The sequence below is a fragment of the Grampus griseus genome (assembly GCF_964374135.1).
Source record: "Grampus griseus genome assembly, chromosome: 6".
NCBI lineage: Eukaryota > Metazoa > Chordata > Mammalia > Artiodactyla > Delphinidae > Grampus > Grampus griseus.
In genome coordinates, this window is record NC_139000.1 from 6,898,472 (window position 1) to 6,914,131 (window position 15,660).

At 57.2% G+C, this 15,660-nt stretch overlaps 1 protein-coding gene across 3 annotated transcripts; it reads right to left on the bottom strand.

Annotated features, from left to right (window-relative positions):
- Positions 1-178: 178 nt before the first annotated feature.
- DOLPP1 (dolichyldiphosphatase 1) lies at positions 179-11,082 on the bottom strand. 3 transcript variants are annotated; one of them, XR_014296896.1, is made up of 10 exons: positions 11,003-11,082; positions 7,401-7,501; positions 7,093-7,177; positions 6,895-6,994; positions 6,565-6,663; positions 5,568-5,696; positions 4,993-5,082; positions 2,890-2,929; positions 1,082-2,495; positions 179-935 (listed from the first exon to the last, which is right to left on the bottom strand). XR_014296896.1 is itself a non-coding variant. In XM_082656968.1 (8 exons), exons 1-8 carry the CDS (start codon positions 11,076-11,078, stop codon positions 2,893-2,895), a joined length of 717 nt encoding a protein of 238 aa, XP_082513094.1. In that variant the 5' UTR covers positions 11,079-11,082; the 3' UTR covers positions 2,502-2,892. The 3 variants fall into 3 exon arrangements, 2 of the variants coding, with proteins under 2 accessions (XP_082513094.1, XP_082513095.1); XM_082656968.1 differs by lacking the exons at positions 179-935; positions 1,082-2,495 and having other exon boundaries at positions 2,502-2,929; XM_082656969.1 differs by lacking the exons at positions 179-935; positions 1,082-2,495; positions 11,003-11,082 and adding an exon at positions 9,640-9,724 and having other exon boundaries at positions 2,502-2,929.
- Positions 11,083-15,660: the final 4,578 nt, after the last annotated feature.

Consider the following 15,660-nt stretch of genomic DNA (forward strand, 5'->3'; position numbering starts at 1 on the left):
TATGTCTAGTCTGCTGTTAAATCTACCTACTGAGTTCTTGTTTTTTAGCTATCATATTTTCCAGTATTCATTGAAAAATCTGCCAGCATTCACGTTATAGTTTCCTGTTCTCTGCAGATACACATATATATACACACATACATACATACATACATATCTATATATTTATTTCTGGCTGCCTTGGGTCTTCGTTGCTGCGTGCGGGCTTTCTCCATTTGTGGTGAGCGGGGGCTATACTTCGTTGTGGTGCGTGGGCTTCTCATTGAAGTGGCTTCTCGTGGAGCACGGGCTCTAGGCGTGTGGGCTTCAGTAGTTGCAGCACAAGGGCTCAGTAGTTGCAGCACGCAGGCCCTAGAGTTCATGGGCTTCAGTAGTTGTGGTGCGTGGGCTCAATAGTTGTGGCTCGCAGGCTCTAGAGCGCAAGCTCAGTGGTTGTAGCACACGGGCTTAGCTGCTCCATGACATGTGAGATCTTCCCGGACCAGGGATCAAATCTGTGTCCCCTGCACTGGAAGGTGGATTCTCAACCAGTGCACGCCCAGCGAAGTCCTGCAGATATTTTCAAGTTTGTCCCTTACTTCTTTAAAAAAGTAAAACAACTTAAAATCTGTGCTCGATCATTCCAGCACCTGAAGTATGTGTGGGTTTGTTTCTAATACTTGTTTCCAGCTAGTTCTCAAGGATGGTGGTGATTCCTTTCCTACCTGGTCATCTTTGTCTATATTTTGTTCATGGTAGTTTCTTAAAACTGTATAAATAATTGAAGTCGGGCATGAAGGTTCCTTCTTCCAGAGATCTGTTTGCTTCTGCCACACGTCTGGGATGAGGTCACCTTAACTAAATGTCCAGGTTGTGTGGACCGTAGTAGGGAACCCAAACCCAGCCTTCGAGCTCATGTGAGGATGGGATTACTTCTGATTCACCTGAGGGTGAAGCTGTTATGAATCTCAGGTTAATGAATTAAAGAAGGGTTAGAACCCCCACATTGGACCCCTGAAATGGCTTGTGTTCTTTTCACTCCTACAAGGCATCCAAAACCCAGGTCAGTTTGCAGTTATTTCTTCCAAAGCACGATACTCACCTGTCCGCACGCTAAAGCAGCACTGAACTCAGCAAGGAGCGGAGGTCTGTATCCTCACAGAGGCTTAGGAAGGACATTCAGGTTGTCCCCAGTCTTCAAGGGCTGTCATATGAAGGAGAAGCTAGGCTTACTGAGAGCAGAGCCAGCCAGCGCCACAGGGGGAGGTAGACTGGGACGAAAAAAACTCAATGGAAGGGAGCTGTCCTCAGACCCCAGTGGGGTATGTCACAGAGGCAATTCCAACCCTGGCTTTGGGGGCTGGAGGGGACTAGGTGTCTTGGAGACGCGCACGATCTTCTGGTCTTAACCATGCCCTTGCCCCTCGGGTTGTGTGTCCGCACAGCCACGTCCCCGGCTCCTCCCATCAGCTCAGTCAACATGTTCAAGCTGCCAGAGTTGAAGATTTTATTTTAAAACAATAGTAAACAATTTTCATTGATTTTTCTTAAGTCAAACCACCTCACACTTGGCTTATCTCAGGCAAAATGTAAAAAATAAAAATGAGAAGGGAAGGAAAGGAAAATGTGGGGACTGACCAACCTTCCCCAGAAACAGGCCCCTGGCCCTGGCATCTGGAATGGCTTGGGACACTGTCTCTAACAAACGAGAAGAGAAAGCACCAAACTACTGTGCTTCAGCAGCCGATTAGGAACCTCCACAAAGAAAAGGCGGCTGGGGGAGGGAGGGGGGTCGGGCCCTGAACACAGGTCCCGAGCAGCCTGGTTCAGTTCTAGAAGCTTCCAAGTCTGGACGCATCTCCTCTCCACAGCTCCATTTCAAAGCGGCTTCAAGATTGGGAGGAGTCGTCCTCCGAGCTGGGCAGTGGGGATCTGTGAGCCACACCCCGGACACAGGTTTGGGGTGACCCAAGCAGGTTCCCAGCCTCTCGGAGGGGGGTCGGGAAGGACAAGGAATGCTCAGAGCACACAGAGGGGAGGGAAGGGTGGGGACAGTAGGCACCGCTGCCCCACTCCTCTCACCAGCTCCTGCTTCCTCTGCATTTTGTTCGGGTGGAGATGAAGACGACCCACTAGCGGACGCAGGACAGGAAAGAGCTGTAAACAGCTTGGGTTTGCTCACCCACAGGCGCAGGCTCTTTCATCAGAAAGGGACCGCTGTCTTGGGGACAGGGAACCAGAGAAAGCCCTTGCGGCGCGGGGTCGATGCGGGTAGGACACAGCGATGGCAGCGCAGACGCCTGCTGTCTCTGGGCCTGGCTCCCACACGGGAAACACTGACCGAGGTTCTGGAATGGCGTTGGCGGCAGGGGGGGCATGGGGGTGCTCCCTCCTCCTGGGCCCCCAGGCCATCTCTCGGGCCCAGGGCAAAGGGCCTGGGAAGCTGACCTGGGCTCCTCGGTACGCAGGGCAGCCCCCGCAGAGCTGGGTCTTCCAGTCCCTCTCCAAAATCCCATCTGCCTTTGACAAAACCAAAAAATAAATAGTGTGCATTTTTCACGCCACCTACATTTCCTGGCCCTGCGGCCAGAGATTCAAGCCCTCCTTCTCTACCCCATGCCCCAGTGCCCACGTCAGGGGCACTTTCCGCCCAACTGGGGGCTGGCAGCAGCACTGTGAGGGTCTCTGGCTGTGAGGCCCCCCGGCAACAGGCCCTCCAGGGTCCTGGCTGAGGGGCTGGCTCAGCCCTTTGGTCCACCTTGTTCATTAAAATTAAAATAAGAAAAAAAAGGCTCCACTCGGTGACTTGGGTCTGTAGAGGTCTCTGCTTCGTCCCTCTGTCTGTCATTCCATCCACCCTGCAAGGCATCGTGCAGGCCAGATCTGGAGGCTGGAGACAGCCACACTCACCCGTCACTGCAGTTTCGTCCCCAGCTTGCGCTGTCTGTTCCTGCAAAGTGGGGGTGGGGGTCAGATGAGGGGACTCCTGGCGTCCAGTGACTCGCCCCTCAGCTGTCTCCTTCCTCCCCACAATCCCATCAGAATGAGTGAGGGTCCACTCCCAGTAGCCCCAGTGGTTGGCTCAAGCTGGGCCAATCAGAGCTCCTGCCCTGGGACCTGGGACTTGGGGCCTAGAGAGGGTCAATGTCTCTGCTGGGTCTGTATCACAGGTGCTCAGCTCTGGAATCCAAGTGCAGCCAGGAGGCCAGGGCAGGGGTGGGGGCCAGGACGGGAGAACAGAGGCAAGAGGGACCTGGCTGGATTCCAGTAATCATGGGCAGTTCCCACTTATAGATAAGCCAGCATAAGTGGGGTTCTGTTACCATCAACCTAAACAGACAAGAAGGTAGTGAGTTCTCCATTTGGGATATACATAAGCAAAGGTAGGAGCACTCCTGATACAAGTTATCGAGTGGATCTGAGTACCTGACTTGGGGGTGTGGCAATACCTACGACGGGCTCAGGAGCCTGAAGGAAGCAGGGGCAGCCCCGTTCCCTGGAGGGCCTGGCTCCTCGAGACCCCACTGAAATTCAGAAACCTAACTGTCCCCACAGGTCCTGCGTGATGCAGCCCCAGCCTCGTGCCATGGCCAGCCCCCTTCTTCCCTGGGCTCCAGCCACACCTGCCTCTGTCTGTTTGGTGGACTCCCCAAGCTTGCTGTTCTCAGAAGCATTGCACAAGCTGTTCCCTATGCTGAGAGCACTCTCCCTGCTAAACCCCAACTTGGACAGTCCCGCTTTCTCTCTGCTCAGACCTGTCACAGCGGCCAGCCAGTCCAACCACACACCCTCACAGCACGCTGCTGTCACGAGCTCTCAAGCCCGAGGCACTTGTCGCACAGGTAGGTGCCTCATTCCTCGTGTCCCCCCTGCCGGCCACTGCCGCCCACAGCCTGGCACAGAGCAGGTGCACATGGAAGTTTGGGTACATCAAGGTGGGTGGCGGCCAGCCGGGAGAGGCGGGGCCGCTCTGGGAGCCAGGTGGAGAGCCTGGGCCAGCTGGGGCCTTCCGCCAATAACAGGATTGCCTGCCCTAACCCCTCAAATCCCCTTTCCTCAGGATCCAGGGCTTTACCCTTAAGTTCGTTAGGATAATTGGGACCATGATGCCCTAGACACACTTCCCGGCTGCTGTGACCCCGCCCTGTGGTTCCTCTCACCAGGAACCCAGGGCTCCTCAGGAAACCTCCCAGGCTTGTGCTGGAGCCCAACCTCGCCTCGGCTCCCCTCTGAACCTGGGAAGGAGCCAGGCCTTCCCGACCCCACCTGGCACCCCACCCAGGATGTGGGGTGCATGGAGAGCTGAGTCAGAAGAAGCCTCCAAAGCCAGCTTTGCCCTGACTGGCTGTGCAAACACGGGTGCCCCTAACTCACCACACCTCAGTTTACCCCTCCAGAGGAAAGTGTCTGGACTAAACAGTCCTGAGGGGGGTCGACACACAGGCCCCCAGAGAATCCTGGCTGCCCAGCTCTCTGGTTCCGGGCCACAGAGGTTAAAAGCATGGCCCTGGGGCTTCCCTGGTGGCGCAGTGGTTGAGAGTCCGCCTGCCGATGCAGGGGACACGGGTTCGTGCCCTGGTCCGGGAAGATCCCACATGTCGTGGAGCAGCTAGGCCGGTGAGCCATGGCCGCTGAGCCTATGCATCCGGAGCCTGTGCTCCGCAACGGGAGAGGCCACAACAGTGAGAGGCCCGCGTACCGCAAAAAAAGGAAAAAAAAAAAAAAAGAGAGAAAAAAAGCATGGCCCTGGGCTCAACAGCCTAGGTTCCCAGCCCAGCTCCCACACCCACGATCTGCAAACCCTTGGTCAAGTGATTCCTCTCCTCCCCTCTCTGAGCCTCAGTTTTCTCATCTGTAAAATGGGGTCCAGGGGAGGATTCAATGAGGCAGTGCAAGAAAAGTGCTTAGGCAAGTGCCCGGCTCTCAGGCAGCCTTCCAAAACTGGGGGCGGCACTGACTGAGGGATGTGCCCCACTGAGCCAGGACCCAGTGATTGCTATCCCCTTGACTCACCTGGCTTCTGCCCGGGTTACCGTGTACTCAAACCAGAGTACGTTGGGAATGAGGCTCGTGTCTCGGATTAGGAAGAACTCAGAGATAGGCCTGGAGAGACAGACACCCGGAAATCCAGGACCATATCAGAACATGAGTCTGTCACCAAGCCAGACTCTCCCACCAGTGCTTGGGGCCGGCGATGCACCCTCTCCCCACCACTTTGCCTGGCCTGTGCAAGACCCAGATGTGTCGCCTGTGTGACACTCAGGCAGGTCCAATGCCCCAAGGCACACACAGCCCAGAAGGACACATGCTGCTTTCCAAGTCCCTGAGAGGCCAGGCAAGGAGAGAGGCTGGCATCTTGGCTTCTGGGCTGAGAAAACGCCTGGGGGAGATGGAAGCCAGACGAGCGGGGCCTGCAGCCCTATGCCCACCAGAGGCCTGGGCACTAGGGCCTTCCCAGGGAGACTGAGGCTGGTGTCAGGACGCCTGGGCCCTCCCACTGATGGCCCCTTCGCAGGAAGGGGCACGGGCCATAGTGCCTGGGAAGGTGGGGAGAGCAGGGGACAGCAGCAGGGGCAGGAGGCAGTTACCAGGCTGCTATCCTAGGGAACAGGGGGGTGAGGACCTCCTGCGTGAAGACGAACCAGGCGATGGCCATGAGGCCTCCAGCGATGCCCCCATAGAGCACCTGGCTCCAGGTGTGGTACAGCAGGTAGACCCTGGGCCAAGGACAGAGGGAAGTTCATGAGAGCCAGCCAGAGACAGTCCTGCACAGCCTCCCTGCACGCCTGAGTGCCAGCTTCCCTGGACCTCTGCACATACACGGGAGACATACACAGACGGGGCAGGCCCCTGTGACCACACGGACTCAGAGCTACTTCTAGAAGGAGGCAAGGGGTTGGACCCCAACAGCTGCTCCCCTGACTCTAGAAGTGAAGAGATGGCTCAGCTAGGATGTGCCTCCCTTCTGTCCAGCCCTTGAACTTGGAGTTTGTCTGCAAGGGGCTGCTCCAGGACCTTGGGAACAGATGGCTAACCCTAGAACCTTGGACCCAACCAAGAGGAGAGAGCAAGGATTGGGTTGGAAGGGGCAGCTGGAGCCCTGGCCCTTGAAAATGAGAGGCCTAGAGCTTCCCTGGTGGTGCAGTGGTTAAGAATCCGCCAATGCAGGGGACACGGGTTCGAGCCCTGGTCCGGGAAGATCTCACATGCCACGGAGCAACTAAGCCTGTAAGCCACAACTACCAAGCCTGCGCTCTAGAGCCCATGAGCCACAACTACTGAGCCCGCGCGCCTAGAGCCCGTACTCCGCAGCAAGAGAAGCCACCGCAAGGAGAAGCCCGCGCACCGCAACGAAGAGCAGCCCCCGCTCACTGCAACTTGAGAAAGCCCGCATGCAGCAATGAAGACCCAACGCAGCCAAAAATAAAAAAATAAAAATAAATAAATAAAATAAAATGAGAGGCCTGGGACCCCCTTCGCAGCCCTGCCCTACAGGCTCTGGGACTCGGGTCCACAGCGAGGTCCAATAGGGACCAAGTATCCAGTGGGCAGGGCGTGGGGCAGGGGCTCTCTCTCCCTCTGTACCTGCTATAGGAGACTAGAAACGCCACGGTGAGGAGACCCAGGGAGAGTACATGCCTCCACAGCAAGTCCAGGAACCTGGCGTTGTTCGTTTGGTGCATTCTGGGAAAACAAGCCTGTTAGGTGGCCTCGGCCCACAGCCTGGGGCCCAGGCCTCCCACACAGCCCCGGCCCCAGCCACATGCTCCCTGGGCACCTTCTGCCTTGGCTGCAGCTCCTCCCACCCCCAGTAGAGGCCAAGCCCTAAATGGCATCCAAAGGGCTTGCAACAAGTCCCTGGCAGAGGCCAGCCTGGGCCAGTTCAGGGCCACCCCAGCCAGGGCAGAAGCTCACCTTAAATACAGAAAAAGGAAAGAATAGACGGAGAAGAACCACATAAACTGGGAATGGCTGGAGGGCATCCCGTACTTGGTGCCCACTGCCGTGTGGGGACCTGGTGGAGACAGAGAGCAGGGCATGATGGGAGGATGCAGGCCTCCCAGTAATGCCCTAACCTGGGGGACCCGCAGACCCCCAAGGCCTGGGCCCTACCTCCACAGGGCCGTGGCTCCTGGATGACGTGTTTGATCAGCCAGTTGACCCCCTCGTTCAGTGCCAAGCCCCCAAGGAACGAGATCTGCTGGGAAGATGCATGGTCAGCAGGGCCTCTGTGTGCTTGCTGGCCGCCGCCCAGCCCAAAGGCCGTGGCCGCCCACTGAACCTCCAGCCCAGTGGACAAGCTGCAACCAGCCAGGAGGCTCCACACACCTCAAGAAAGGTGGAAGCAGGGGAGGGAAGGCAAAGCCCCTGGGAAGGAATGGTGAGGCCCCTCCTCCCTGGGGTGGGAGTGACTCACTCACCGTGTGCAGCTCCCGCTTGAATATGATGAGGGTCACAAAACCAACGATGACAAATATGGGGCTGAGGCTCAGGTAGGCAAGGAGATGGCCAGAGAGATCACCTGGGCAAGGCAGGGAGAACAGGATGAGGACAGAGCGCAGCCATGGGAGAGGGCCTGGCCCCCAGCAAGCCAAGTAGAGCCTCAGTCAGAGGTGGTCCCAGCCGGGCCCGGAGCGCAAGGCCAGGCGGCTGGGGGTGCCTCAGCCTTCCAAGCTCACCGCTCGTCCTCAGTCACGGGCACAGCGTGTTTACTAAGCACTCAGGTTCACAGATCGTGAGTTTAAAGCAGGTGCCTTCACTCTCCCTGTTCTACAGATGACGACACTGAGTCCCACAGGGGCTGCATGATTTGTCCAAAGTCACACAGCCAGAAAGAGGTAGGATCTGACTAAAATCCGAGTCTCTAGCCTGGTCCAGGTGCTACACCCACTATCCCACCAAAGCGGATATTTGAACCTGGCTTGGTCTGACCCCAGAGGCTGGGCCCTGTCCCAGGAGGCAGCCTGGCGGGCACATGGATGACTCCGGAACGCAGTGCTGTGCGGAGACCGACCCAGCCAAGCCCTGGGCCTCCAGGGCAACCTGGTGTTCTCTGAACACCGCACAGACTTGGGTCTACACTGTGGACTCTGACAGGGACCAAGGCTGGGGGTGGGGGTGAAGCTCCGTTGCCCACTATGGCCACCCGCTGCAGTAACAGCTTCTCACTGCCTCTCTACTGGCAAAAAAATTGGCTACCTATTGACTACCTGCTTTTTACCCCCTAATAGGTCTCAGCAGGAGGATCCTGGAGCCAACAGACAGGAGCCACTTTCCTGCTAGTCCAAAAGCCACCCTCACCATTTGAGACAGGGCAGCTATGTAGCAGCTCTGGGGTCAGAGAGTGTGGTTTAGTTCCCGTGCCAGCACTTGCTGGCTACACGACCTCAGGCAAGGACTTCACCTCCCTGAGCCTCAGCTCTCTCACCCGTGAAATGGGGATATCAGTAGCCACCTCCTACAGCCATGGGAGCTCTGATGTGACCAGGCCTGTGAGACGCCCAGCTCGGTCCCTGGCACCCAGGACACTTCCATGTTTGGAGAACTCAGTGTGGGAAATCGCCCCACCACCAGCCTGGCCTCACACAGGCAGCAGGAAGGTACCCACCCAAGGCCGAGCCCAGATTCCAGGCTGAAGGGATGGGCACATACCTGGCCTCCCCCACACCTACCCAGGGTAGGGCTGGCTTTGAACTGGCCTGGGAGAACAGGCCAGCAACATAGGTCCAAATGCTAGTACTGCCATAGGCCCCCTGGATGACACTGGGTGAGGCCCTTCCTTTTTCTGGGGTTCTGTCTCCTCATCCACACAGTGGCCTGGCCCCCTGAGATTCTGGGTCTCTCAGCTGTCCAGCCGATGCCCAGGACACTGGGTCATCAGGAGGACAGGAAATGGCTGGTGCCCCCAAAGCCTTGGCCATCTCCATGGCCTGTCTCACAGCAAGCGCCACCTCTGGGCCTTCCTGCAGATGCTGTCAGCAACTCTGCCTTGACCATCCTCTTATCTAAGACCCCCGGTGGCTCTCTCGGCCCTTAGGATAAGTCCCACCTCAATCCAGCTCATCAAGCCCTGCAGTCCTGGCCCTGCTTCCCTCCCACCTTCTGCTCCAGTTCCAGGAACCAAATTCTAGTTCCCTGAACGCACCATGCTCTGTCCTACTTCTGGACCTTTGCACACACTGTTTCCCCCACCTGGGATGCTGTCTGGGTTAACTCAACATAAATTAAGTACCCACCACAGTGGGGAAAAAAAAAAAAATCACACTCCTGCCATTGCAAAGCTCTCAGAATCTGTAACCAGGGCATCGTTCAGGACACCACTCATTAGTGGAGCTATCCGGCCTGCATCTGTCTCTCCCTCTAGAAAGTAGGCGCCATGAGTGCAGGGATGGGGTCTCTACACCCCACTCAATTCCCCCAAGCCCAGCACAGCGCCTGGCACTAACTGGGCTCTAAAATGATGTTAAATGAAAGGAGAATGGATGAAGGAAGCAGGGTCCGTGTGATGAGGGGCACGAAGGAGAAGTGCAGGGGGTCACAGAAGAGTTAGCAGGGGCACTAGACCTTGAGAGAGGCCCCCAGGTTCAGCCAGGTCTCTCCTCCAGGCACCCACAGTCCCTGCAAAGGGTCCCTCATCACAGCCTGCGTCATGCCACTCACGTCTGCCAGCCTCCTCCTTCCAGGCCAGGGAGGGGAAATCATGAAGGTGCCGAGGACTTAAGCAGGTCCCTTCCCCACTCCAGGCCTTGGTTTCCGTCCTGTAAAGTGGGCTTTTTTTTTTCACAGTCTGGGAGTCCAGGTACATATTGGTTTGTTCACCGTTCAAAATGCAGAGCGAGCCCAGGGCCTGGCATTCAGGAGGTGCTCAGTGGATACCAGCTGAATGAAGGATGAGTGAATGGCAGGGAGGCAGGCAGACAGTAGGGCCCAACAGCTGCAGGGCCGCCCCATCCCCAATATAACCCAGAACACCTAGGGTCAAAGTTTCCTGGCATCCAGTCCTCAGCAGGGCCAGGTTCTCATGTCTCTGCATGAGTAGGCCCTTCCTGGGCAACCAGGGCTCAATGAGGGGGCCCCCAGCCTCACCCAACACCCAGCCATCCTACACATAGATGGCAGTGTGGGCTTGAGAGGGTGCTGGGAAGGCGGCATCATGTTAACTGCAGTTATTTCTTCAATGTTTACTGTATGCGAGGCACTGCACTCAGCATTTCTCACATCTCCTATTTCTGATTCTCACGTCACCACTAGAAGGGAGGCACTGTGATTAGTTCCACTTCAGAGAGGCAGAGAGGTGAAGTCACTTGCACAAGGCCTCGGCCTGAACTCTGACCCCAAGGCCCAAGCTCTGCACCACTCTACTAAACGGCCTCCAGAACGCTCACTACAGGACCTCACGGATGGAAAACGCTGAGCTTCTGGAGCTGTGTCTGATGGGAAGCTCCAGAAGTTAACATCCCAGAGGCTGCCTGACCCCTCACCGGGTTCCCTGAGTTGTAGAGCAGTGCCCCCTACCCAGGGCGTGGCATCAGAAGTACTCAAACAACGAAGAGCTGCCCGGCCTCGATTTGCACACTCCCAGCAATGGGGAGCTCTTTCTTCCAGGCAGCCCCAAAGCACTGTTTGAAGGAAAAAGGCACTCCCTACACGCCGAGGAGAGAGTTCAGCCTCTCCGGCTCCGGGAACGGAGGGGAAGAAGGGCCCAGGTCCAGGCCAGTGATCCGTTCCCGCCTCACGCACACCACCGCCCCATTACAGCCCACCGGCGCCCCGGGACCCAGTGGAGCACCCCGGCCGCGCAGCCGCAGAGTGCGTGAGCGAGCGGCTCACAATTTCGCCCAGCTCATCGCCACACTACTGCGCCTGCGCGGCGCGCGCGCCGGCCGAACCCTCCGTGGCTCACTATTTGACAGTTCCCACCCCGGTCCCCCGGCGCCCCCCTGCGGGCTTGCGCCGGCCGGAGCGCCCGGCACTGACCGGCCGGCCCCAGGAAGGCGTCCTCGAAGCCGGGGTTGTCTTTTACCTGCAGGATATTCGACGTGGGTGAGGGTCACCGGCCGCCATGAAGCGGGGAGCGAGCACTGTCCGTCCGCTGCCATCTTACCCGGAGACCGGGCTTCGCCGAGCAGCCAATAGGGAGCCAGGGGGGCGGTGGTCCTGACCTATCACGCCGGGGGAGGTGCCGCGCGCCCAATCGGAGGCCGATACAGGTAGCGGCGCAGCCATTCACCGTGCAGGCCGTGGGGCAGGCCCGAGCGGCGAATCAGGAAGCAGGGCCCCTAGGAGCCTGCGAGCCGGCCAAGACGGCGCCCAATCCGGGACGAGCGCAGGTAGGTGGCTAACCAATCAGAGAAAAGGAGGGTTTCAGCACACAACAGAGAGCAGAACAGCCAATCAGAAGGTGAGGCCGGCTCGCGGTGTGGGCAGGGCGGGCCAATCACCCGCTAGCTTGGGGGGCGTGTTGAACTTTGGTGGGAGCTTTGGTTTGGTGGGGACGTGTACCGAGTGAAGGCTTCCTCGATACCGGGAGTCAGCCCGGGGTCGACAGGACTTCAGCGCCTGTCAGAGCGCATGCTCGAAGCGGGGAGGCAACCTTGGCACTATGGAGTCTGAACTCACCTACTTTTAGTTATGCGTTAACTGAGGCCAGAGACCCAGAGGGGACTTATTTTCCTTTGCCCTTTACTGACTGGCAACGGAGCAAGTCACACAAAACTGACAACCTTTCCATTAAAGGTTGGGGGTGGGATGGGGGAAGGGACTCCCGGGTCGGGGCTCACAGTCGGCCCCCTGAATGCTTTATGGAAGCTTAACTGATGTCGAGTGGAAGCGTAATTGAAATTAAAAGACTCCGTTCCTCATTTCATTCAATTAACACAGATTTATTGATTCAATCCCATTTATGCTGCTTAATGAGGCATCTTGGGAGCATTTTAAACAAGAGGCGGGTTTTCCACCTATACCTCAGTTTTCCCAAAACATTCCTCTCATTGTCCTACAGGCCTTGCATAAATAGCCACACCTTACCACCCACCTCTCCCTCTCCCACCCTCACTCTCTCTTGGGCTAGATTGCAGTGCTTACAGTCAGGTAAAGTGCCCGGCTCCTCCTGTCATTGAGCCTTTTCACATGCTGTTCCAGTCTGTCTCAGGTGTCTGTCCTCACTTAGAGGTTTCCATGGCCAGGAGAGGGGCCTCCACTGGGCTCCCACAGTTGCATCCCAGTTGCATCCCCTCTCCTACCCCAGCACTGACCACACTGGACTGTAATTGGCTCCTTGTCTGTCTCTCAACAGTAAACAATGGTTCTCCGAATTCATGCAGCGCCGAGATCAGCTTGTAGAAAATGGGCCCTGGATTGATCCAGTAGATCTTGGGTTGCAGCCTTGGAGTCTACATTCTTATGTCCCCTGGGGCTCTGATATAAGTGGTTGCAGCCACAACTGGAGAAGACCTGGGCAGCATGAAGACAGGGCCTGTTATGTATTGGAGACTGGCCCAGGCCGATGCTAGAACAAGTGCCGGATAAATAACCTAAGTGTTTATGAGAAGTGAGAACACAGCAGAGGATTCCGCTGACTCTGTGAGCCAGCCAGGCAGCAGGAGTGAGTACCATGGGTGGGGCTGAAAGGACTGGGGGGATGATGGTGACTCAGAACCCACCAGCGAGCCAGGAGGGCCCCCAGGACCCCTCAACTGTACTCAGCTTCCCACCCGGCCCAGCCTGGGCTCATGTGGGTCAGCTGGCCCCATTTCACTGTCACCTGCCCTCAGCTACCTCAGGCACTGCCATTATTAGCCGCTGAGAGGCAGGAGGTGTGAGGAGTGGGCTGTGAGTTTCCCAGAATAGTTCCCTAGGACAGGGACGCCGTCCCGTCTGGCTGCATGGCCCCTCCCTGGTTAGATGGCATTTCATGGATGAGCAGTTAGGCTTGAGAAGCCAAGTCCCTGAAACCCAGGCCTATCCTCTCACCTCGGGGAGAGTGTTCTGGAGGAAGTGTCAGGGTGAGGAACTATAAAATGTGAGGGAGTTAGCTGGGGTGGGCTTTTCCTGGCAGAGGGAACAGCACAGGATGAAATAGGCAAGAGAGAGGGAGAGGTGAGGTGCTGGGGGAGAGGGGCCTGGCCTCCCAAAACTTGGAGGGCCACTCTTGGTGACTACAGAGGGGATCTTGAAAGGTGACTTTGTCGTTTGGTTCGGTTTTGCCTTTGAAAAAAATTAAAATATAACACTCATACAGGAAAATCCAGAAATCGAATGTGTATAGCTTGATGAAGTTTCACAAACTAAGCACACCTGTGTTAGCAGCCCCCAGATCGAGAACCAGAGCCCCAGGAGCTCCTGACACCCCTTCTCATCACCCCAGCGTGACCACCATCCCATCTGCTAGCACCATACATTAGGTTAGTCTGATCTCTGTACTTTCTATAAGCCGAATGCTACAGTACGGCTTTGGGGGCGCGGCTCCTGTCCCGGCGCTACAGTACGGCTTTGGGGGCGCGGCTCCTGTCCCGGCGCTACAGTGCGGCTTTGGGGGCGCGGCTCCTGTCCCGGCGCTACAGTGCGGCTTTGGGGGCGCGGCTCCTGTCCCGGCGCTACAGTGCGGCTTTGGGGGCGCGGCTCCTGTCCCGGCGCTACAGTGCGGCTTTGGGGGCGCGGCTCCTGTCCCGGCGCTACAGTACGGCTTTGGGGGCGCGGCTCCTGTCCCGGCGCTACAGTGCGGCTTTGGGGGCGCGGCTCCTGTCCCGGCGCTACAGTGCGGCTTTGGGGGCGCGGCTCCTGTCCCGGCGCTACAGTGCGGCTTTGGGGGCGCGGCTCCTGTCCCGGCGCTACAGTGCGGCTTTGGGGGCGCGGCTCCTGTCCCGGCGCTGTGTCTGTGAGATCCATGCTGCGGCCTCTAGCTGTAATTCGTCTGCTCTCCCTGTGTAGTGTTCCACGGTGTGAACACACCATGTTTATTGGTTTCTTTTCCATTCGACTAGACTTTTTTTTTTTGGCCGCACCACACGGCCTGTGGCATCTTCCCCGACCAGGGGTCAAACCCGTGCCCCCTGCATCGGGAGTGCGGAGTCTTAACCACTGCGCCACCAGGGAAGTCCTTCCATTCAACTCTGCTGGACTTCGGGGTGTTTCCAGGTCTGGGGTGTTAGGAATGGTGCTGCTAGGAACAGCCTTGTGCAGATCTTTGGTGTACAAATGGATGCTTTTCCGATGGCGATGTGCCTAGGAGCCAGTGCGGGGTCCCATGAGATGGGAGAGATGACAGCACAGACCTGCCATGTGGATGAGGAGCTGGGCTGTGCAGGCATGAAAGCTGTGAGGGGAACCATGGGAAGCTGAAGGAGCTACCTGCCTCCTCCCTGAGCTGAGGGGTGGACCAGTGATGCCCCTGGTATCTCTCTGAGCATCCTGGGAGGTGCTCCATCCTTAGTCACTCGTCTTAGCTCCACTACAGCCTGGGAGGCAGTTCTTAATGCACCCAGTTTATAGCTGAGGACAGTAAGGCTCTGAGCGTCCCACCATTTGCCAAGTCAACTGGCTAGTGTGTGACAGAGCCACGATTTGAATCCAGGTCTGCCTGATGGGCAGGCCCAGGTTCTGAACCACCCTGCATCCCATTAACCAAACTGCAGGCTGCCTCCTCCCACTGCCCAGAGGAGTCCTCAGACAAGCCACAGCTGTCCCGGGCAGGGCAGGCCTTTCACTTTGGCCTCTCCTCTGGAAGGGAATTCACAGACAGTGCGGCCCCCGGATTAGAGGCACAATGTCTTACTCTGTGCACCACACCCCAGCCACCCTGGCATGCGCTCAAAGTCCCTAGGAAAGAACTCTTCCCCTCTCTGGGCCTGTTTCCCCGAAATGTGTCAGCTGCCGCCCTCTAGATTAGAGGTTTGTTCATGCACTTCCGGGACTATTTGAGCTCCTAGGCGGTGCCAGACCACATCCGTCTGGGCATCAAGGATGAAGGGAGAAAGATGGAGAGAAGCAAGGGTGCTGCCATTGAGAAACTGTCCTTCCCACGGAGGATGTGGGACTCCTGGATCCTAAAGATGCCAGTAAGAAAGACAAATGGTCTCAAAGTAGAAGTGACAGTTTTGGCTTCAAAACCTCTGAGAGGAGCCATTCACTGTCTGTGTCTTAGCATAGAGGCTTCTAGAAGTCAGGACCTAGCGTTCCAAACACCATGGAGCCAAGTCCTCGAGACACATTGTCTGGCTCAGTCTCCCAAGCCACAAGCTCCCCTGGTTTGTGGCATGTGCTGATTTCCATGGTGTAAATACTCTCTCCTGTGGCCACTTGCCAGCCACCATCGTGATGGTACTGAACAAGGAGTTAGGAAGAGATGCACAGTCCGCTCTCGCTAGCAGATGGGGTGCAAGCCGGCTCCGGAGCCTCCACCGCTGCCTGTGCAGCACCTGGCGCAGTGCTTGGCACACAGTAGGCGCACAGGAAATACTTGGTGGACAGATGATCCTTCTTCACCTGTCCTGTCCCATTTGCGCACACGCCCTGGGAGCCATTTATATTGTGATCAAAGCCACTGTTTACTGAGCACTTGATGTGAACCACAGATTGGGCCAAAGACGACACTACGAGATCTTACCCTCCACACCTCCCTCAGGCTGCACGAGAATCAGTCTCACAGGCGATGCAGCAGAAGCCCTACAGGTTCAGGAGATA

What these genes read in the sequence shown, in the direction of transcription:
- DOLPP1 (XM_082656968.1), bottom strand. Translation starts at nt 11,078, where the DNA reads ATGGCAGCGGACGGACAGTGCTCGCTCCCCGCTTCATGGCGGCCGGTG. An exon ending in GGAGCCACGGCCCTGTGGAG is followed by an intron (nt 6,995 to 7,092) that starts GTAGGGCCCAGG and finishes TGTCTCCACCAG; the next exon opens with GTCCCCACACGGCAGTGGGC. An exon ending in TTTCTAGTCTCCTATAGCAG is followed by an intron (nt 5,697 to 6,564) that starts GTACAGAGGGAG and finishes TCCTTGGCCCAG; the next exon opens with GGTCTACCTGCTGTACCACA.